The following is a 22,644-nucleotide window of genomic DNA, read 5'->3' as shown; positions in this document are numbered from 1 at the left end:
ATATGTTGATGTGGCCATCTTTGGAGTATATAGTCTGCCCCAGTGCAAGGAGGTGGGGAAGTAGGTATCTTCCTAGATGTTGTAAACTAGAATTAATGTCAGTGTAGCCCACTTTATCTCTCTGCTTTTGAGTAAACTACCATCTGAAAGATGCTAGTTAGATGAGTTAAATACAAAACTGAGTAATTCAAGTTTTGTGTAGGGAGATACTTTAAAATAGCAGAACTTCCTAGAACTCATGAAGATACAGTATCTTATGCTCAGTCACTAATAACTTCTTCACAAATAATAATTTCTCCACAAATTCCTTCTTTGGGAATATATTTTAACAGGATGGATAGCAAAGTTATTATTATTTTTCCTCAGCTTGATCCAAGAAGTTAAGACCAAGAGGGAAATATGTTGGATTACATCACTTCTATTTTCTGACCAGATGAAGAAACTATTTTCATTTGCAGAGACAAACTGTTTCCTACAATTAAATCCAAGCAGTATTTTGCAGAATGCCCCCTCACATGGGACACTGGATAATGAATGCAAAATACTGCACATTTGCTAGTATTTGATATTTGTATATATTGTGAAATGATCAGCACAAGAAATGTACTTAGCATCCATTAAAAAAAATTATAGCTGTTGTGGCCTCTTATGGTATTTTAGGTTATTTGCCATTATAAAGAATGACCCCAGACTAATATATTTGTTGAGAACTACATGTGTTTTTTTGTAATGTTTTTCTTGGAGATGCATTTGGCACTTGCTATTTCTAATTTGTATTGTGCTGGGAAATTAGAAAACTATATTTGGTAAAACTGAATTTAAAACATGAGAAAATGGTCTATGAATTAAAATCTGAGAAAATTTTGAGTAAAATACATAAACAATATGTGGTTTTGTAGCATTTCCAATTTGACTGGTGTGTATATGTCTGTGTGTGTGTGTGTTCTTATTTCTTAATTCTTAACCATGCCATTGAGACTAAATGTTGCTAGACAAATGTCTTTTGTCTAAGTGTAATATTACTTTGCCTAATTTTGGAATATATGATTTTAAGGGTGAGTATTCCTACTATATTTTGCTTTAACTTGGGTTAATTAAGCTTTTATTTATAGGCAATGCTATAGTTGGGTTTTAGGAAACTTCCAAAACATTCTGGAATGAACTTTAAAATGTCCCAACCAAAATCTACTTAGTTATGTAACCTGCCATTGATCATAAGCTTTTGCTTTTGACTCAATTTATATTTCTCTGATTTACTTCCTGTTCCTCCCATCTTCCCTCCTTCACTTCCTCTTTCTCCCTTTTGTCTTTTCTGTATTATCCCTCTCTCCAACTGCTTGGAGACCAAGGTAGAAAAATGAAACAGGGCACCCAAATGTCAATGGTGATGATGGTGATGGCAGCTAACCCATGTTGAGTGCTTACCTTGAACCAGCCACTGTTCTGAGAGTTTACAGAGAGCCCCTCATGCAACCCTTAGAGAAAACATGCTGAAAACATGGCTTGTCAGCTGAGGACAGGGCCATCTCAGAGAGCATGTGCTGGGAGAGGATTTGGGGAAATGTGCAAGCAGGATGGAAAACTAAAGTGCTGCCATTTGAGTTTTATAAATGAAAGGCCAGTTTTTAGACTCAGACGCAAGTCCAGTTCCCGACAGCTATGACTCAACAAGAGAGCCCAGAGCGGAGCCCAGTCCCTTGTTCCTCATCAAGGACTCTTTCTTTATCCATCCCAGAATTAGACTGAAATTAAGCTTTTAGGCCAGACTATTTGAAAATTTTTCAAAAATAGTTATATAACCATGAGATCATGGTCATTTGTTATCATTTTCTCAAATTCTTCTCCTACATCTTAAAAGTACTACCAACAAAATCAGTTCCAGAACTCAGTCTAAAACATAATATAACTAATAAAAATAGATTACACCTTAACGTTGTCATTTGATGGAATAAAATAATCAGTAGTTAATGCATAAAATATGGTCTGTTCAAAGTCAAATAATGCTTTAATAAATAAAAGAGATCTTTTCAACATATATATATATATATATGTTTCAACATGTATGCTGAAAAGATATGTATGTATATACATATGTATCTATGTACATATATAAAAGGGGAAAACTGTGTGTGTATATACACACTTTTTCCCTTTTTGTCTCTTGGTGTACCAAAGAAAGTTTGATTTTTAACTGCTTTGTGTATGTTTGGTATCTTCATGAAATGCCTATTTGTCACAGATTTGGGACTTAGAAGTCAAGGCATAACTACCCATTCCAGCTAATAGATTTATGTCCTGGAAGTTAGTTTAGGTCTTTAGGCCTTCCATTCCTTGTTTGTAAAATAGCTATTATAAATACCTAGGGTTTGGTGGGGGGAAGAGGGGGCTAAACACGACAATGAATGTAAAGTTCTTGATATGTTGTAAGTGCTCAGTAAACCCAGCTATTATAATCCAGAACAACAGAGGCAATATGTAAATATCATTTAGAAGAACATGTCTTGAACTCCTATTTTAAATACGGATTTGTCTTTTCTGTGAGTTTAATGAAGCCATACTGTGCATAGGATTTTGAGTCCTATAAAATACTTGTGTTGACGCACTGGGTACTAGCTGGTTTTCCATTGGCAAGTTCCTTAACTTTTCAGAGTCTCATTTTCACCATCTTCAAATTAAGGGTAATAATTAGCTACTCTACAAGGTTGTGGACTACTGGTTAAAGGAACTAATACACAGGAAGCATGCAGACAATACCTAAACCAAAGTAAACATTAAATGCTAAGAATGACCTATAATATTATCAGACCCAGATTCAGAAGAAGATAATCAATATTTTCAGTTCACTCCTGTAACTAATACCCTGGCTTAAAATAATAATCCATGATTATGCAACCTGGGCAGAGCTCAGCTGGACAGCTTGGCTCTGCTGATCCATGTGGTGTCAGCTGAGGTGACTCTTGCATTCATGAGGGAGCTTGACTGAGCCAGAATTTCCAAGATGACTTCACTTCTCTGTCTGGTATCTCAGCAGGGGTGGCTGAGGTTGGTTGGCCCTCTCTAGAAGAGTGGCTAAGGGTTCCAAAAGGATGAAAATGGAAGCTCCTTCCCCCAAGACTCACACTCTCTTTTTTGACCTGCATTTGATTTCTTAGCGATGTATATGGTTTCTGGATTGCTCTGAGTTCTAATGAGCCCTTTATTATCTTTCTTAAAAATGATCTTTGATGCCTCCTCTGTTCACTCAAAAACAAATATAATTCAACATGCAGTACTGAAGAAGCTAAACAAGGTCCTGCCCTGGAGGGGCTTACCCTCTACGCAGGAGAAAATAAATATATAAAATAATCGCAGGCTGTGTTTGGTGCTGGGAGGAAACAAACAAGGGCAGTGTTAGGGGATAGCCCTACTGAGGTAGGTGACAAGAGAAATCCCCTGTCAGGAGGTAAAAGTTAAGCACAGTCCTGAGAGATGGCAAAGGTCTAGTTTTGAAAAGAGCTAGGATCCCAAAAAGCATGAATTGCATGTGCAAAGGCCCTGAGGTGGGAAAGACACTACCTGAGAGGTCAGTGTGGTTGGAGCCCAGCGGGTGATTCAAATTATGGCAAGAAAAGGGAGCACTGCTCCAGATTATGCAAGACCAAGAGGTCATCGCAGGATGCTTGGTTTTGATTTGGAAGGCAACAGAGGTAGCCAAGGAAGGTTTTAAGTAGGACAGTGACACATTTTATATTTTGGTAAAGGTCACATTGACTGCCGTGAGCAAATCCATACAGTAAGCTTAGTCACCTTCCCCTTAACCTCAGGTGCTATCAAGTTTAGTCACTGATAGTATTGTATATAATGGATCTTATTGATATTGCTCTAAATACCTCTTGAAAACATTTTAAATGGTATCTTTTTTTGGCAGAGTCTGCTATCAGGTAAATAGGTTCATTTCTTCCATTCCTCAGCATCTTATTATTAAGTGCCTCCCCTACAGGGGTTTTGGAAGGGTTAATCGAGACAATGTACAGAAAATGCTTAAGTCAGGCACCATTTACTTGGTCTAGAATATGCCCCCAGTGCTATGTAGCTCAGCGGCCCAAGATCCAAACTTTCAGTGATAAAGCTGTGTGTGTTTTTTCTCTTCATCGAGGATGGCTTTGCTCAGGGCTCTGTGTTCTAAATCCTGCTTCCATTTCTTCTTACTTTATGGTTTCTTTCTTCATTCTTTGCTGTTCCCTTTCTAATCCTTCCTATACCCTGGGTCCTTATCCTTAACACTTCATCCCTTATGTACTCTAAAGAGATTGGTACATATTTTTTCCAAATAAATCTCTCTGTGGAAGATAAAGGAATATTTCAAATGTTTACTACGATCTTTGGTGTGAATACCGCCTGATTCTTCCCCTGCATGGTTGCTCATCGGGGTAGCTCTTACAGGAGTTATTGTGTGATACTTAGTCATGGGTCAGGGAGCCCAGCCAGTGAAGCCACAAACTGGCTGCTCCTAGCAGATCAGGCTGGAAACGTTATATGTATTTCTGGTAGCATTGTCAGGTGTGTGTACTTTCCCTTCTAGATCTTTAACGAGTGGAAATAACGTTGTTTGCAAAGATGTCCTCAGAATTAACGGAGAGGTAATCTATTTAAAGGTGAAGATTAGAATTGTGTAATACAGAAGCTGACTGGTTCTAGAATTCGGTAATATTTTGGAAGTCTTTATAGCTCTGCTGCCAGGCCCAGTGAACTACAGACAATAAGGAAATGCCTTTTGTTTCCTGTGTCTGGAGAGTATCGGATGTAGCTGGTCCGACTTCTCTGTTTTGCAGGTTGAAGTCGATCCTGTTACTACCTTCCCTCTGAAGGGCTTGACGCCGCTCACGGAGTACACTGTGGCCATTATCGCTATCTATGATGAGGGGCAGTCGGAGCCTCTGACTGGAATTTTTACCACGGGTAAGCCTTATTACGGTTTGGAAGTTTCCAAGAGTAACCATATAGAAACCAGAAGCTGGAGCAGCTTCCTCAACTGTGATTTTGAAGAGATTGCATTTTGATCTTTGTGTTGTATTATTATTATTTTTAAAGATTTATTTGAGAGAGAGAGAGAGAGAGAGCACACACGTGCTCATGTGTGGGGGGGAGGGGCAGGGGAAGAGGGAGAGAGAGAATCTCAAGCAGGTTCCCCACTGAGCACAGAGCCCAAGACGGGGCTTCATCTCATGACCCTGAGATCACGACCTGAACCAAAACCAAGAGTTGGATGCTTAACCAACTGAGCCACCCAGGCGCCCCTACGTTGCATTAACAACTGAACAATTAGGTGACTAGAATGTGTACTGCTTAATTATTTTCTATCAAAGCAAGGGAAAGAGAGGACAGATCATCTAAATTCAAAGGGTCCCAGTTAAATAAATGTGTGTACTCTTCTAATCCTAATCTTACACCATTTCTTTTGTTCTATGGGTCTAAAAATTTCACAGCTTTCTTCTGTTTTCATATGCATGTATGTTAAGTTGAACTTCCAAAATTGCTGATACCCAACAATTTTTTGACCTGCAAGAATGACAGTTTCATACTATGTAACCTAAGACATCAATCTGTAGCCAATAATGTATTCATGCAGCCTGATATATTAATACAACAGTATGGAATCTTTTAAATACTAAAATAAAAAACATAAGGCATGACTGCATGATTTTCCTTTTCTATATATACTCTGTAGTCAATAAATACAAAAATTTTTTGCCTCTTGGTGGCAACAATTCTATTGTTTGCTTTCTGAACTTAACATTGCTTTGCTTGGGAAAACAATTGAGTGCTGTACTGAGGACAGGAGGAGCTATTCTGGAGAGAGAAGAAATATGCTCCATTGAGAAATAATGTTGACAGAAAAAAGTTCAGTAATTCCACAAAACTTCCTGAGGGCTAACTCCAGTTGGGATTCTCCTGGTGTCCTGTGAAAGAGTTTTAAAATCTCTAATTTCAGGGCGCCTGGGTGGCTCAGTGGGTTAAACGTCTGCCTTCGGCTGAGGTCATGATCCCTGAGTCCATGATCCTGGAGTCCCGGGATCAAGCCCCATGTTGGGCTCCCTGCTCAGTGGGGAGTCTGCTTCTCCCTCTCCCTTAGCCCCTCCCCCTGCTTGTGTTCTGTTTCTCTCTCAAATAAATAAATAAAATCTTTTAAAAAATAAATAATAAAATCTCTAATTTCAAGTAATAAAAATCAATGACTGAGAATGACTGACACACAGTTGGATGTCGGGCTCTTGTACATCCCTGAAGTATGAAACTGTGGAAGGTCTGATGAATCATCTTTCACTTCCGATGGCACCCATATGTACAAGATTAAAAGGATGTCAGTTCTTCTTTAACTTATTACAAGGGGATAATTTAAGCACAAAAGCAAATAAAACTAACAGGGACATCTCCCAGACCTTGAGGACACCAATTTGTTAATTTCCTCAACATAATGAGAAAATAATATCTTGGTAAACTAATGAATAGGACACTCTTACTTTTTATAGTTCGTGAAAAGAGCCAAATAGAGAATCTAAGAGTTCTGGAAATTACTGGAAGACTTTAAAAACTGTGCTGTGTCCATGGTCTTTCTGATTTATACTGTGGGTAAATGCTGGCTGCAGAAACTTGAGGTCCCACTGGGCTGATGGGCATGGCTTTCTCAGCTTCCATGTGCTTTCCTAAAGCCAGGGGTTCCTCAGAGAGCCTTCTTCCCACAGCCCTGGGAGCTGCTTGAGTTTGGCTTCCTTGCCTTCTCCATTCTCTGACAAAGTCTCCTTCCTTGGCTCACAGAGGAGGTTCCAGCCCAGCAATACTTGGAAATCGATGAGGTGACGACAGATAGTTTCAGAGTGACCTGGCATCCCCTTTCAGCTGATGAAGGGCAGCACAAGTTGATGTGGATTCCAGTCTATGGTGGGAAGACTGAAGAAGTGAGTTGTCTGAAATAGACTGAAAAGTAATCTGGAGCATTTTCTCTGGAAGTGGATACCCACTGCACATTTGAGTTGGTCTTCACTTTAGAAGAGATTGAGAATCCCAGAAGTAATTAATATTTTGCCTGGCATGGAGTTTTATAAATGTCAAATCATATGATTTTTCTAAGATTAAAATGGCATTTTTTTGGCTAGGGTCTTCGTCACATATATATTTTCAGGTCCTTTGACTTTCATAAATGACATTGAATAAAAAAAATTTCAACTAGTACTTTTGCAATATTAATAGCTTGTTTGTTGAGGGAATGGAAAGGAATTAGGTCTCTACTTTGAATTTAAAATTGAATTCAGTGGCCCTGGAGTTCTTTATGCTTAGTTGTTTCTTGCTTATGCTCAGGATGACTTTTTTTCCTTTTTATTATTTTTTCTTAACTTTCACTGCTATTCCAGTAAACCCAGTTACTAAGCACCAAATGCTTTTCAGGTTCTCCTAAAAGAAGACCAAGACTCACATGTTATTGAAGGCCTGGAGCCCGGCACTGAATATGAAGTGTCGCTCTTGGCCATAATGGATGATGGGAGCGAGAGTGAGGTGGTAACCGCTGTGGGGACCACACGTAAGTGTCGGTCTGGCTGAGGGGACTTCACCGGTGGCCACCATCCATTCTGATACCCTCCCCCGCCCACCTGGTTGCCTGCCCATCCACCTTATTCCTGCCTACAGAGGCTTCCATTTCTCTATATCCCCCAGAGTTCTTCATGTGCCCTCACCTTTTTAATGAAACTGCTATGTGAAGCATATGAGAATCCTAGGCTATCACCATAAAGGCAGAGACCATATCTGTCTTGTTCACCATTATGTCCCCAGCAGTAGCATAATGCTTGTTATATTTTAACTGTGCAATAAATACTTGTTGAATGGACGGATGGATGGGTAAAATAGTTTATAAGTGAATAAATGAGCGAACAAATAAGCTGAGGGCAAGCATGTCCAAGAGCTTTTGGAATTTCCCAAGTCAATCTTGGTTCCAAGAATCTTGTATAAAATGCACTCGCTGATTCATTCATCCCTTCATTTTTTAAATATGAGCTATTAACCACATATTAAATTTTCTTTGATGAGGTTCCCTGGAATCAGATTCTGAGACAGAAAATTGCATCCAGAAGGTTAATTGAAGACTGTAGTTGGGAGATACATCTGTAAGGAAGTAAGGATGGCAGGATGAGGCATAGGGAGAAGCTCAAACTGAGCCTTTGGCTAATTCCATGAGAGTTCTGGACCTGGGATGACCCTCCGCAGTTGTCCCAAACTGAGTCAATGAGGCTGAGCCTTTGTATCCCTGCATCTCCAGTATTTGGAGGTGGGCCATCCCATAACAGAGTCTGTGACCTCAGGTGGGGGGGGGCAGTTCCCAGAGCTCTGAGCCATTGGCAGCCAGTATTCCAGAAGCTGGTGATGAATGTGTTGACCCTGAAGAGGGGCTCTGGGCGGAGAACCACACAACTGCTCCAATGCGCTGGTTGCCCAGGGTGAATACATGACATAGAAAATGCACTTATTCTCTTCCTTGGTGGTCTTGTTTGGCTGCCCTTTCACAGCATGATCTACAGCACTGTTTATTTTCCTTTAATTACCATGGTTATGCCCCATTTCACAGTAACAGGAGGTTTCACAAAGTTATATGTGTAATTCAAATGTTTATCTGAAGGCTAGTATCTGTGGTTAGAAACATTCACTTCTTTGGGGTTCAGTTTCCTTATCAGCAGAATAGGTATCACGTCTGCTTTATTTACAGCTCATTTCTTCTTTCTTGCAACCAGAGTCAAGGTGGTTGGGAGAAACAAGTGAGATAATATAGGTGAAATTTTCTTTGAAAACTATAAAATGCTATACACAAATGTGTAGTTATGATCATTACAGAATTTTAAAGTAATGAATATTTTTTTAGTTGACAGTTTTTGGACCGAACCATCTACGACCATAGCCCCCACCAGACCTGTGACGTCAGGTAAGGACAAATAGAATTTGTCCCCATTTACCCATAAGAAAAGTTTGATTTAAACAGAAGTTATGTTGTCCCAGTTTTATTTATTTTACATTATTATTTAGGAATGGGGCCTTCCAATTCAAATTTTATTCCTCTTAGAACCTCTCAACCTTTCCTTAGCCCTAAATGCCATGAGCCTTTGGACTTCACTGTGACATCTCTACCTGTTCCATCTTTGTTTTGGGTTCCTATTTAGTCTTTCAGAGAATGTTCACATAGCACAGCCCAGGACTTTATTCCTTCTCTTGATTACAGTGACTTCTATTGCCGTCTGTTGAGAATTACTCACATCATGGTGTCCTTGCATTTCTGTGGGTAACCGAGACCTGGCTGGTCTAATGGGCTTCCCACCTCAGCTATTTTCTCTTTCAACTTAACTTTCGCCTCCCTCACCCCCATTATGATACACCTTCCAACTAGCTGTCAGAGTCAACTAGGTGAAACACAAGTTTGATTATACCGCTTTTTTTCCCACCTAAAACCCTCAGTGGCTCTCCATCACCCATTCATTCATTCACTGATTCATTCATTCTCCAGTTAATCTTTATCGAGCCCTTCTTTAGCACAGTGCCCCAAATCTCTTTATCATAACATCCAAGATCCTTCTGCTTTTCTTCTTGGACTCAACCATATTTTCCAAGCTCTCCCATTTCCTCCTGCCATCTAGAACTTCTAGCCCTGAAGGTGAGACATTGCCTCTCATTCCCACTACCTGGTACCCTCCCCCAATTTTGCCTGCTAAATGTCACTCTCTTCCCTCCTCTGTGACTTTTACTATTTTTGTCAAGTGTTCATCCCTGTGTATCTCAAAGGCCTAACACAGTCTGACATAAAGGAAACACTCAGTGAATGTTTGCTGAGTGAATGGATGAATGAAGAGAAGAAAGAATCACTGGAGATGGACAGAGTGAAATGAAGTCAGATGGGATAAAGGAGGAAGCCAGCATCTCGGGAGAGGAGAAGGAGTGTGTCAGAGAGCATGGGTGAAGGAGTTTGGACAGATATCAGAGGAAGGATAATATCCACATGGGCTGAATGGATAGAGGCAGCCATGGTGAGAGATGTGTGCTTTGAGTGACAGGTGTTGAAATAGAAATGAGGGAACAAATGAATAGGATGTATGTTGGATGCTGGATCATACACTGAGGCTGACCCCATCTGGTCCCTCATTTTTGCTTCTCCAGCAGAGCACTGGTGGGAGGTGTTTGTGGGCATGCTCCCCTGGAGGCTCCCCTTGCCCAAGGACTTCTCCCCAGTTCCCTTTACTGATATATATATATATATATATATATATATATATATATATATATATATAGTTTTGAGGGGTCCATGGTCCACCTTGTAAGTATCTCTTAAACTCATTTCTATCTGCTACCTGTAGATATGATGCCCACCCCCACCCCCGCCATTAACCACTAAAGCTGAATTGTTCTTCATATGACTCTACATTAGAGAGATATATTAAGTGATATTTGTTGCCATGTCCGCAGACGGTCTCTAGAGCTCATTTTGGAATATGATGGGTTAAAAGTTCTTTAATCCTTGGTTGTGCTTATTCCAGTTTTCCGAACAGGAATCAGAAACCTGGTTGTAGATGACGAAACCACTTCTAGCCTGCGGGTAAAATGGGACATTTCAGACAGCAGCGTGCAGCAGTTCAGGGTGACCTACCTGACTGCTCAAGGGGACCATGCGGAAGAAGTGGTAGGAACGGTCTGTATATGTACAACTGCCTAGAAACCATGCAGTTCCCTGACTAACAGAGCTAATGAGGCTGTCTCCAGAGATCCGTGCAAACTGGACTGCTCATTTCTTGGTGACTCTACCATCTCCAGAAACTAATGTTTTCTGTTCATGCAGACTTCACTACTGGTTTCTTGATGACCTTTCTATCTCCAAAACTAGCTCCACATACAACTTGCTTCAAATTGAGCAAGCTTCTGAACCTTGTCTCCCATGCTGCTTCTGCTGCCCTGACAATTCGTTAGAGCACCAAAGTTGGGTCATACGTTGTCCACTGCATACCGTCACTGTGTGTATATACAGTTGACCCTCGAACAACACGGGTTCGAATTGCGCAGGTCCACTTATATGTGGATTTTTTTTGATAAATATAGTACAGTCCTGTGTATGTATTTTCTCTTCCTTGTGATTGTCTTGATAACATTTTTTTCTAGCTGACTTTATAGTAAGAATACATCATGTAATACATACAACATACAAAAATATGTGTTAATCAACTATTTACACAAATCGGTAGGGCTTCTTGTCAACAGAAGGCTATTGGTAGTTAAGTTTTAGGGGCATCAAAAGTTATACATGGATTTTGGACTGTGCAGGGGCTCACCAGCCTTAATACCTGTGTCATTCAAGGATCAACCACACACATATATAAACTTCTAACATATAGACTTTTAATATATACACATATACTAAACTTCTTTGCCCTTGGGAATATGATTAAAAGTTTCTATGCAAAGCATGCATGAAAGGTTGTCTTTATATAGTTGAAGTGTTCCTAATAAGAGAGCATCCATTAATACATAGTTATGTTTTTCACTGACATCAACTCATTTTCGACAGTTCTATAGTCATTTCTAACTTATTCTTAAATCTGACTGTTTCCCTAAGGGGATTTGGATTTTTATATGCTGCGTTTTCTTTGTTTCATCTAATTTGTTTTTTTATATTAGAAACCTGGGTACACTTTGAGTCATGGCCTTCCCGTGTTTTCTTAATTGACACCACATCATTCCTTTTATTCAAGAACCTGAACATTGTTTCCTGGATGTGCTTCCTATCAGACCAGATAACTCCAGTTTGCATCTAAAGGAAATTTTTCTTTTTAGTCATGGACTATGCCTTCTTTAACCTCATTACTTGTATTTCTTGCCCCCTACTGCATTATTTTGAGACACTCTAGGAAAGACATCTCCAAATTCATTATTGCTCAATGAATAACATTATTATCCTTTGTTCCTCCTCCTTACATATAAAGCCTTTGATGAAAAATTATTTTCATTTATGTGCTTACATAAACAATTATTTGAGCCTAAAATTGTCTCAGGAAAGTATTTAATTTCAGGCTGATAGAGGACTTGTTACAGAGCACAATGATACCCTTCGGAATAAGTCAGGTGCACGGTGAATAACCAGAAGGTCCATGAAATTGGTCTGGGGTACTTTTAGAAGGTTGATGGACACTTAAACAAATTAAATTGAATTATAAATTCACTCAGATCATACATTTCAAATGACCCACGATTGAAAAATTCAAAATAAGATTGTACTTAACAATGGTAACTAGGGACATAATTTGGATGTTTCATTTGCCCTGTTATTGTCCCATATTTTAATTTAGTTCCTAAAAATGAGACCCATAAAAACTTCCCAGAATAAGAGTTTTGTTTTTTATTTCTACTCTTTCCAAGAAACATATTAAGCTTCTTGCTAAATTATCTTGCAATTTGGGAAGACTAACAATTTAATCTCATGCATGTACTTGTAAGTTATGCAAGTTAAAATAATAATAATATTTACTTTGGGTTGTCTCTAGATAATATTCCCTTTACTAGTTTCTTTCATTTCACACTGTTTATTTTGAAACACTTGGACACCTACATGAAGGAAAAAAAAGATCAAAAGTCTGAAACACACATGTGGCCCCAGTTAAGCAAACCCTTCATAAAAATGAAAAATATTGATAATTTGGTGGTGATTATTTACTGTGCAGAAGTGTTTTTGCTAAACCGAAGAAAGTACTGTGGAATTTTAAATATCAAGCTCCTCTACCAAATTCCACTTGAATTGGATTTGTACACACTTAATTTACAGGCATATTTTCAGGGACCCAACTGAGGATTAATTGAGAATTCATATCTCAGTGTTTAGAAAATGTTACTTCTACATAAGTGTATTATTATTATTAGAGACAGAAAGTGGGTGCATCTAGATTTAGATTATAAAACAAAAATAGGGAGGCAGTTGCAAATCTGTAACAAAATTCAAAGGCCTTGAACTCCCAACACCAAATGAGTATCTTTAAGTAATAATGCATGACAGAGAAAGGCAGAGAGCTAAAGCACATTATAAAAGTGAGAAAGTTGTGTCCATATAAGAGAAATGCCTCTTACCGTCTTACCAAATTTTCCTTAACTATAAAAGCTGATTAGATTTGCTTGAGGAAATGATCAAATGAGAGCATCGTATTCGTCTGTAACATTAGTAAACAAAGTAAAACTTCAGTATATGGAAAACAAGGAGAATTCAATTTCCTTTTCCAATCGAGTAAGTGAAGTATTCATATATTTGCTAAACCTAATCAAATCTACCAAATATTTCCAATAAAAAGCTTTTGAACTTGCAGAAAGTAAAGCTACTTGACCAGCAATGACTTTGCCCTGAATTTGTTGTCAGAGTATGGAGGTCTCACACTTCTTTATTTGTGAAAGGCTGATCAGGATTTCAGACTTTTCTAGAGCCTAGATGTCAACATCCATAACCATGACCTGAATTCTGATTTGCAAGAAATGTTCCAGAACACGTATACTCAGCGTGTGGCTCTGTCTCCTACAAGATAAGTTCGGATAGTAAGATTAAGCTTTTAGAAACATTTATAGCGATTTGACGATCCTGCAACATCCAAGGACATGATCATTTTTTCCAGAAATTTTGTTTTATTGTATTTTATAAAAATATTAGTCTTCAATAGATTGGAGTTAAAATGGCAGCACCAAATCTACCCAGCCCCCTACCACAGATAGCATTTGACTCACTGTCTAGACACAGTTTTATAAGGTGGGAACACAATGAGATGCAGGGAACCCTATTTCTACTGATGGGATCCAGGCTGCTCCGAACAGCTTTGGACAATAATGGAGCCAGACATGAAGTTCCATTTCTAAAAGAAAATTTAAAATGTGAAAGTTCACTGGTTAGATTTGCATCTCATTTAATCATAAGCATCTTTTATAGAATTGTTTTATAAACAAAACTGCCATCTGCTGTGATCTGCTGCATCTGTTTTTAGTAAGAGCCCATCTTTACCCTGCTCTGTGCAAACAAGCAGAGGCCAAGCAGAAGGAACTTTGCATTCCCAAGAGGAGATTTACATTTTATTCTTGGAAATGAATATCATTAGGGTAAAAAGGTTCAAGTGGTGTAGCCACATGGAGCAGGGTGTAGTGGTTAAAGCACTACAGGCTCAGGCTAGGTATCCTGGATTTCAGGATGGCTTCTTTACTCAATAGCTGTGTGGGCCTCAGTTTCCCCATATGTAAAATTCATGTAAGGTTACTCCTTACCTCAAAAGGTTGTGGTGAAGAGTAAGTGAATTGCTATATTAAAATTCTTAGGGTAGTACCTGGCGCATAGTAATTGCTGGGTAAAAGATGACTATTATTATAAACCACAGCAACGACTTCCTAACAAGCTCAGTGATTCCTCCAAAACGGCACTACTGCTTTCAGAATTCCACCGTCTAAATGTGATTGGTTCCAAGCCCGTGCATTTCTCAGTTTGAGAGATGACCTTATTTAAGGAGTATCAACATGGGTGGTTTGCTAAACAGACAGCTTGGACCGAGTGCCCAGGCTCTGTGTTTCGAAGGAGTTCTATTTAAAAGAAGTGCCCTGAAGGAAGCTACATTGGTGGGGTAATGCAAGTCAGGGCAACCCCTGTTCTTCCTTTACCTGTCCTTAATGCCGGGCTTATCTAACTCATTCGAGAATAAAGTAGAGCTCTTTAAAAAAAAAAAAAAATCTTCCTCCCGGGTCCACATCCATACAACCGTGTAGTATATTTCAGTGTCCCTTTCATTCAAGGAGTAAAATCATACTAATTCAATATAAAATCACCTAATTCAGACTTCCTTTTTAACAGTATATTTTAGAAAATTGCTTTTAGAGCTTAGCAGTATCTTAGCAACAGCTGCTTCTGGGTTCAACTCGAGGCTTCCTAGGGCTTATTCCATGATTTATAGGTCTCTTCCCTCATCCAGAAGTAGACAGCACAGCCCTTTGCCTGCTGGCACTTTACCCAGCCCTTGAATCAGAAAGCATCTCCAGCGGTCCCAGTCTTGTGACTCCTTGAAACACGTTTGGGTCAGTTCTTAGATCTTACTTAGCGTTTTTCCAGCCATGATTAAGTTCCTCAAATGGCCCAGAGATGTGCCAGCATCTGACTGCAGAAGCAGAGGCAGAAAGGCTTGTGGTTTTAACATTGAGAACATGTGGCTTTTCTGGTCCATATGCTCTTTGGGGGGATACCAGAATTTTCACTACTGAGCCACGTGGCGTGTTACACCGATGCTTGTGCAGTGTGGACCTCACCCCTGCATTTCCGTTTTTGTAGCCTTGAGAGGTAGAGTGATGGTGATTTCAGATTGAGGAAGACATCTCCTTTTAGAAATAAAAAAGCTGCCTCAGTTTTTAGTCCTACTGGTAACTCTGTTTTGCTCTGGAAAACGCGGATTTAATGTGTGGTTCTATTGTTCTTGGCTAGTTTCCATACTTTTCTAAAGTGCTGGGATTGGACTATGTCTGAGAGAGTAAAGAATGGAAGGCTGAATTTTCAAGAGGATACTTAAGTGGAATAAAAAATGATAAGCAGGCTGGGTTATAGAATGAACCCTCCTAAGCTATAAACGCCTGCTTTCCAAATAGATGATGATTCTCACTTCTGGGTACTTTACAAATGCTGAAAAGATGTTGAGAGAAGACGATTCCTCAGAGCCTAATTGCTTCAAATTTAAACCTGCTTTAGAGGTTATAAGCTGAGGGCTGCTGTGAGGGGAATTCCAGAGAGAAATGCTTTTGCATGCATGCCTCTTTTTCTCAAGCACATTGCCTTGCTTCTGATTATTTCCAAGTCCCCATAGTCCTGCTCCATTAGTAGAACAACAGGAATAAAGGTCTTAAGCAGCACTATGGTCCTTTGTTTTTCTCTTCAGGTTATGGTGCCTGGGAGCCAGAACAATCTCCTTCTGAAGCCTCTGCTTCCCAATACCGAGTACAAAGTCACGGTGACTCCCATCTACGATGATGGAGAAGGTGTCAGCGTCTCTGCCCCTGGAAAAACCTGTGAGTGAAGCCTTCTCTCTGTGCCTACTAGCTGACTAATTAATTGAAAATGCCCATCCCCTGCAATGTGCCCCGAAAGCCACAGTGGAGTGTGGTGAAAAGAGCAAAAGAGACTGAGAGACAGAAAAATCTGAATCCTGTCTCCACCCAGGCAAGCTGTATGGCTTTGGGCAAGGTGAGCAAGCTGCTCTGGGCTTCAGTTTTCTCGTGTGTAAAAGCTAAGATTTAACAAACTACGTCTTCCTCTTCCAACATCTAATTCATCACAAGTCCTGTTGATTCTCCAAAATGTGTTCTGCGGGCCAGTCCTCTTTTGTCTTCATCTGACGGCTCCGCCCTGATCCACGCCTTACTCTGTCACTAAAATGAGCGCTTCCACTCTTTGATCCTTCACTCTCCTCCCGGCAGCCCGAGAAGCTTCTCAAAATACCAATCATCTCATGTCAGAACTCTGTGTCAAGTCTCCCAATGGCCTCCCGTTGTACTCAGGATAAAATCCAACATCCTTCCCGTGGCCCTACAAGGTGCTCTAGGACCTGGACCCCGCCAATTTCCTTAATCTCACCTCCTAACAAGCGTCCCAGCCATACCTCCTTTCCTGCTCTTCACTGGACATTTTAAGCTTGTTGCTGCCTTAGGACCGATGTACTATTCCTCCCATACAGAATATCCTTCCCCAGATGTCTGCATTTTGGGCTTTTTCTTGCCATTTTGGTTCCAGCTCAAAGTCACCTCCTCAGGCTTTTCTGACCACTCCATGCAAAGTAGCTCCCACTCTCTAAGATCTCAACCTGTTCTTTGGTTGTTGTTTTGTTGTTGTTGTTTTATCATGTTATGGCACTAATGACTACCTGATATTTTCTTGTTCACTCATGTATTTGTCTATTGTCTGTCTCCCTCCCTTGGAGAGCAGCAGCACGAGAGGCCAGAACCTCATCCATATTGTTTGCCTTTTCATGCAAAGCTCCTACGGTGCTGGGTGGCTCAGAGGGGGCATCACTCAGTGTTTGTTTTGGGTGACTTGGCCATGACGGTCAAGCAAGGAGTATACACCAAGGAGCACGCCATTGGTTAAAGGCACTACAAAGTCTTAGCTGTCTTCATTGCTGTGTGGTTGTCTGTACTTGCATGAACTACCTCAGAACCCAGTGGCTTCAAATAGGAACCATTTTATTCTAGTGCATGATTTTATAGGTCAGGAAATTAGGCCAGGCTTGCTGGAAATTCTCCTCCATGTGGTATGGATTAAGGTCACCTGGTGGCTGGGTTGGTCTAGAGCATCCAACACAACTTTACCCACATGTCTGGCTGGCATGTTGGTGGGGACACTTGGAAGGCTGGACTCAGCTAAGCCTCTCTCTTTCCATGTGGTCGCCGAGCCTCTCCATGTACTGTTTCCAGCAGGAGAGTCATAGTTCATACGTGATGACTCAGGACTCTAAGAGCAAGAGTTCCAAGAGGTGGAAAGTGGGAACTGTCATGACAGTTAAGGGCTATGTTTGGCCCTGGTACAGAGTCACTTCTGCTGTAGTCTGTTGGGTGAGGTATTCATAGAACCCACCCAAATTCAAAGGGAGGGCCATAGCCTCCACCACTCAATGGGAGGAGGGTAAAAATCCTGCACCCATCTTTAATCCACCACAGATACCAACCAGTTATGTATGACTGGGTGCAGAATGGTGGCAAGGCCTGAATTCTGTACTTGGGCACTTAAGTGTGACTTTTTCAAGTAAGTATACAAGCCAGGAAAATTCTGTAGCTGCTGGTTTAAAATAAGCACAGTGAATTCTGTTGTTCTGAGTCGGTTTTGGATTATTTTTAACACTCAAATATTCTATAAAGTTACTGTAAACCCTGCCACTGTAGGGAGGGAGGGAAAGGGAAGGAAGGGACGCAATGGGAAGGCAATGGGGCTCCATCTAACTGCTGCTGACCTGGGCTCAAAGATCTACTTTGAACTGTCGTATGTTAAAAATTAGCATAATCTGTAAAAGGCTTTCATGATGAGCAAATATATGCACTCACACAAATAAAAACCATTTAAAGACTTAAATCTTATTGCAGAAATACCACCACATACAACAATTATCTATATAGTAGAATTATTTCAAGGTGTTAGTAGATGATCTTCCTTTTGTAAGCAAAATAGTCAACACAGCTATGTTCCATCAACAGTAACAAAAATGATGACAGTAGGATCTGTCAATATGCACAATGGTTTACAAAGGTTCTCCATATAAATGGCTTAATGTTTTAATAAAAAATTGGTAAACAATAATATATAGTTTCAAACAATATAGACAATATGAAGATGAAAGCAAAAAAAAATCACCAGAATCTTCCCTCCTGGAGTTACCATCATTACCATGGTGCGAGCACCCTGGATATTGCTGTACAAACATACTTTGATAGTGGAACACAGTGGTGTATAGACAGAAATGTTTAATAAACACTATTCGATTCAGTTTTACTCAAAATAAACTGAAGACAAAAGAATGAGAATGACCTTGAATGAACGACTGATCTTCACATGAAAGTGTTTCACCACAAGAATTAATTTTCTATATATTTAATTTTTAGAACAACCATAGACTCTCAAAATCTCACTGTGTGTTTTAATACATTTTTACTTGTAAATATTTTTAACATTATGGGAAGCTAGCTTAGATTTTGTTAACAGTGTTGTTTGTAAAGATGGAAACTACACTAAACCACTGGTTTTGCTTTTCTCTGCTCAGTGCCGCCCTCTGGTCCCCAAAACTTACGAGTCTCAGAAGAATGGTATAACAGGTTGCGCATTACATGGGATCCCCCACCTTCCCCTGTAAAGGGCTATAGGATTGTCTACAAACCTGTTAGTGGTAAGTAATGCTTTGTAAAAAAATATTGTTACCGTAATTAGGGATCTGAAATGGTTTTCAAGATAAGTTATTTTTGTTTTGATTTTCTATCTATCTTTGCTTTTATCTTTAGTTTTGAGAAGTGGGAAGGGTCTTAACTTTTTTGAAAAAAATTTTTTTTCCTTGTATGGTTAGTTTTCCTTGTATGTATGGTGATGCTTCTGTTATCAGAACAATGAAGTTATGACTCCACCTAAAAAGTGACTGAGCATGTTTATGAGCAGAATACATACTTGTTATGCACCTAACCTAGGTGCACCCCAGACAAGGAACCAGCCAAAGGACGTCTTGACTTGGTAGGAGTAGGAAGCTTCTATGGCTCAGTGGATATATAAGCCCTAAACATTCAGAATCTCTAATTTCTAATTCCTCTTCTATCTCTTCTTGGATTAGTAGGAAAAAGTTGGCTTACCAACTTCTTAGTCTCTTCATTTTGGAAACTGTATTGGAAACTGTATAAAATTTGGAAACTGTATAAATTTCATCAAAGCCCTAAGGTTGTGGTTGTAAAATGCTTTTCCATCAGCCTCTTAGCCACCTGGATGAGGAGATCTCTCTCTCTCCTTACCTGCTACATCTTTCCATCCTGAAAGCAGGAGAATGGCGCCAACAGGGGCAATCATGGCCTTGGTCCAGATGTCTGGAGAGATGAGGCACTTGTTACACTATGAACTCCTGACATTAAGCACTTCTGTGAAGTTTAAACAGGAAACTAAAAGTAGATATTAGAGGGGTCTTGTCCGTTTTCTGGACTTGGGCCTTCAACTCTGATTATTCATAAGAAAGGGGTTCTCTAATTATGTTTACTGATTCGGCAAGAAAATTTAAAGAGTATTCTTTCAACCATTAAAAACCTCTTTCTGCCTTCAAAGAGCACATGAGGCTCAGTGTGTCATCTGAGATGTTGTTGCTCTTGCCTCTGGAACACTTTTCACCTTTTTCTATTGTGTCCTATTACCCAGGTCCATACAAGTAAAATACCCCCACCTCCAATTTCTCCAGACATCTCTACGAACTGAAAATAAAATAGCAAGAATATACCATGGATGCACTGGCTTGCTCAAGACTGATTCTTTGCGATCCATCACCAATTTTGTGGTTGCTTTTCTTTAGGCCTGAAGCATGTGTTAATTCATAAAACAGCCTTGCTACATTCGTTCTTTGGACCATTTTGTAAATATTTATCAGATGTTCTGAGGGAAAACAGCTTTGTTTTAGGCCGGTGATTGCCAATTGATGCAATTTTGCGGCCCAACAGAGAGATTTTTGATTGCTACAACTTGGGAGGATGAGGGGTTGCTATGGGCATCTGACAGGTACTGTTAAGCATCGTACGAGTCACAGCACCTCCCCCTGCCCCCTGCCATCCCAGAATTAAGAATTTTCCAGCCCAAAATGTCCATAGCCCTGAGGTTGAGAAATCTTGCTCTAAGTTAAGTGGGAGAATTGTATGTGGTCATTTGAGTTAAGATTTTCGTGCATGAGAAAATCACTACTGAGATAACATGCACATATAGAAATATATAAATACGTTGTTGGGAGGGGGTTCTGAAGTAAAGTAAGGAGTATTTTAGGAACTTGTTAGTAACTCAGAACTCTTAAAGTATGAGCACAGATGGGAAAACGTAGGAGGTAAATAAGTTTGTATAGGAATGTTTTTAATGCTAAATCAAAGACTCCACTGGGCTGAAAAAGAGGTGAAAATGTAAAGACACCGAAGAAGCCAACTGCTCAAGGGCCTTGGGATAGTAGTGTCATCTGTCTGTTCTTAAAAATGCTCAGAGGAGGGGATAGGACTGGTAGTGGTAACATTTATGCTGGACCCCCATGTGGCAAGGTACAGCACAGTGTCCAACGTAAAATCTGCTCCTCCTGTCTCTTGCAGGCCTGCTGGGGACAAGGCTGGGTGTCTGAGAAGGGACAGTTGAGAATGACATCTTTAGTTTGGCAAGTGCCCCAAAGCCTACAAAGCCTGTGGCAATGTAGTCGCTCCACTGTGACAGCCTTACAATATGGCAGATGGTGGATTGTGAGGTGGACCAGCTTCTCTGAATAAGCACTAGGGAAAGAACTGTATTTGAGGGAAAGGACTAGATCCCTAAAAAGAGCCCTAGCCTGGTAATCAGGTATGTCCGTCTCAGAGCCAGATGGGGCTAGGTTCAAAACCCAGCTCTGCTGTTTGTCTTCTACGGAATCCTGGGCAACTGAAACACAGTCAAACCAGTGCAATTCCCGTCAGGAGTGTTCCCATTTTTCCATATTCTGGTGTAACTGAAATCACTCTTTCTCCCTTAGTTGCTGGCCCGACCCTGGAAACTTTTGTGGGAGCTGACATTAACACCATTCTTATCACAAACCTCCTCAGCGGAATGGACTACAATGTGAAAATATTTGCCTCCCAGGCCTCAGGCTTCAGTGACGCTCTGACGGGCGTGGTGAAAACATGTAAGACTGATGTCCCGTTGCCTCAGCCCCTGCATGTGGTTTTGCTGCTTTGTTTTCACTGTAACTCAACTCCTGCTTCAACTTGGCGGTTGGTTTTTATTTTCCTCAGCATTGCCCTTCCTGGATGGTGTTTCATGGAAAGAAAAGTGCGCTCCTCACTCAGGGCTGTGTAGTTCAGCGTCCTGGTTGGCAGGCTGAACATCAGAACCTGGCATTCAAATATACTTGGTGGTGGCGGATAGGATTTCCTTCTGGAAAGTCTTTGTTGGCATTTTTCACATTAGGTGAAATTTTCCAACCAGCCTGTAGCCTGACATGGCCAATGCCAGTCAAAGTTGGGCCGGAGGGGGTTGGGGGTGGGGAAGGTTTGCCTTTTCTCAAAGTCTTTGCCCCTCCCCCCTTATGTGAACACACACACACACTTGCCACCCATAAAAGATACAAAAAGGACTTTCTTCTGTACCTTTTAAGGGTTTTCATGCTGTCTGCACACCATCTGGGACTTCTCATTGGCATATACCACTTCCAGACAGCCATGGTATAAGGCAATGTTTTCCAAACTCCAGCACGTATGTTCCATATTCCTCATGTTTGTTATCCTTCCACACCATCTGTTTAATATATTTCTTTAAATCAACTTACAATTTTTTTAACTTAAATACTTTTCAAAACCCACGTAATTATCCTAATACACATTAAAGATAATACATAAATAATGAAAATAAACATGGTGTGGCTGTATGCTAATTAAAATCATGCTGAGTGCTCTCAGCTGTGCGAGCCCCACACCTGAGAAGGATAGTCAAAAGTAGAAGTCTTGGGGCGCCTGGGTGGCTCAGTCGTTAAGCATCTGCCTTCGGCTCAGGTCATGATCCCGGGGTCCTGGGATCGAGCCCCGCATCGGGCTCTCCGCTCAGCGGGAAGCCTGCTTCTCCCTCTCCACTCCCCCTGCCTTGTATTCCTTCTCTCGCTGTGTCTCTCTGTCAAATAAATAAAATCTTTAAAAAAAAAAAAAAGTAGAAGTCTTAAATCTGCCACTTATTGGCTATTATCTTGAGCAAATGACTTAACTTCTCTGAGCTCCAGTTTTCTCAACTCTAAAATGAAGATAATAGGCTAATTGTGAGGCTTGCAGAAATAATGCGTAAAATGTCTGCCCTATGGCAAGCACTAGTGAATAACCATTATTATTATTGTAATAATTGTGCTTTATACCCTTAGCCCATAAGTCACT

At 40.3% G+C, this 22,644-nt stretch overlaps 1 protein-coding gene across 4 annotated transcripts in view; it reads left to right on the top strand.

Moving 5' to 3' along the window:
• Positions 1-22,644, top strand: part of COL14A1 (collagen type XIV alpha 1 chain) — a 210,344-nt gene that overhangs the window by 78,060 nt on the left and 109,640 nt on the right. For 2 of the 4 annotated variants that reach the window (XM_078072057.1, XM_078072059.1), the window contains exons 15-22: positions 4,812-4,938; positions 6,796-6,935; positions 7,423-7,555; positions 8,888-8,947; positions 10,548-10,699; positions 15,936-16,065; positions 18,804-18,926; positions 21,261-21,410. In XM_078072057.1, the coding sequence (XP_077928183.1) occupies positions 4,812-4,938; positions 6,796-6,935; positions 7,423-7,555; positions 8,888-8,947; positions 10,548-10,699; positions 15,936-16,065; positions 18,804-18,926; positions 21,261-21,410 (1,015 nt within the window). The remainder of the gene's footprint in view (positions 1-4,811; positions 4,939-6,795; positions 6,936-7,422; positions 7,556-8,887; positions 8,948-10,547; positions 10,700-15,935; positions 16,066-18,803; positions 18,927-21,260; positions 21,411-22,644) is intronic. The other 2 variants (XM_078072058.1, XM_078072060.1) reach the window with 2 other exon arrangements.

This window comes from Halichoerus grypus, chromosome 5 (assembly GCF_964656455.1).
Source record: "Halichoerus grypus chromosome 5, mHalGry1.hap1.1, whole genome shotgun sequence".
In the NCBI taxonomy this organism is placed as follows: domain Eukaryota; kingdom Metazoa; phylum Chordata; class Mammalia; order Carnivora; family Phocidae; genus Halichoerus; species Halichoerus grypus.
This window is presented reverse-complemented; position numbering and strand designations above follow the sequence as displayed.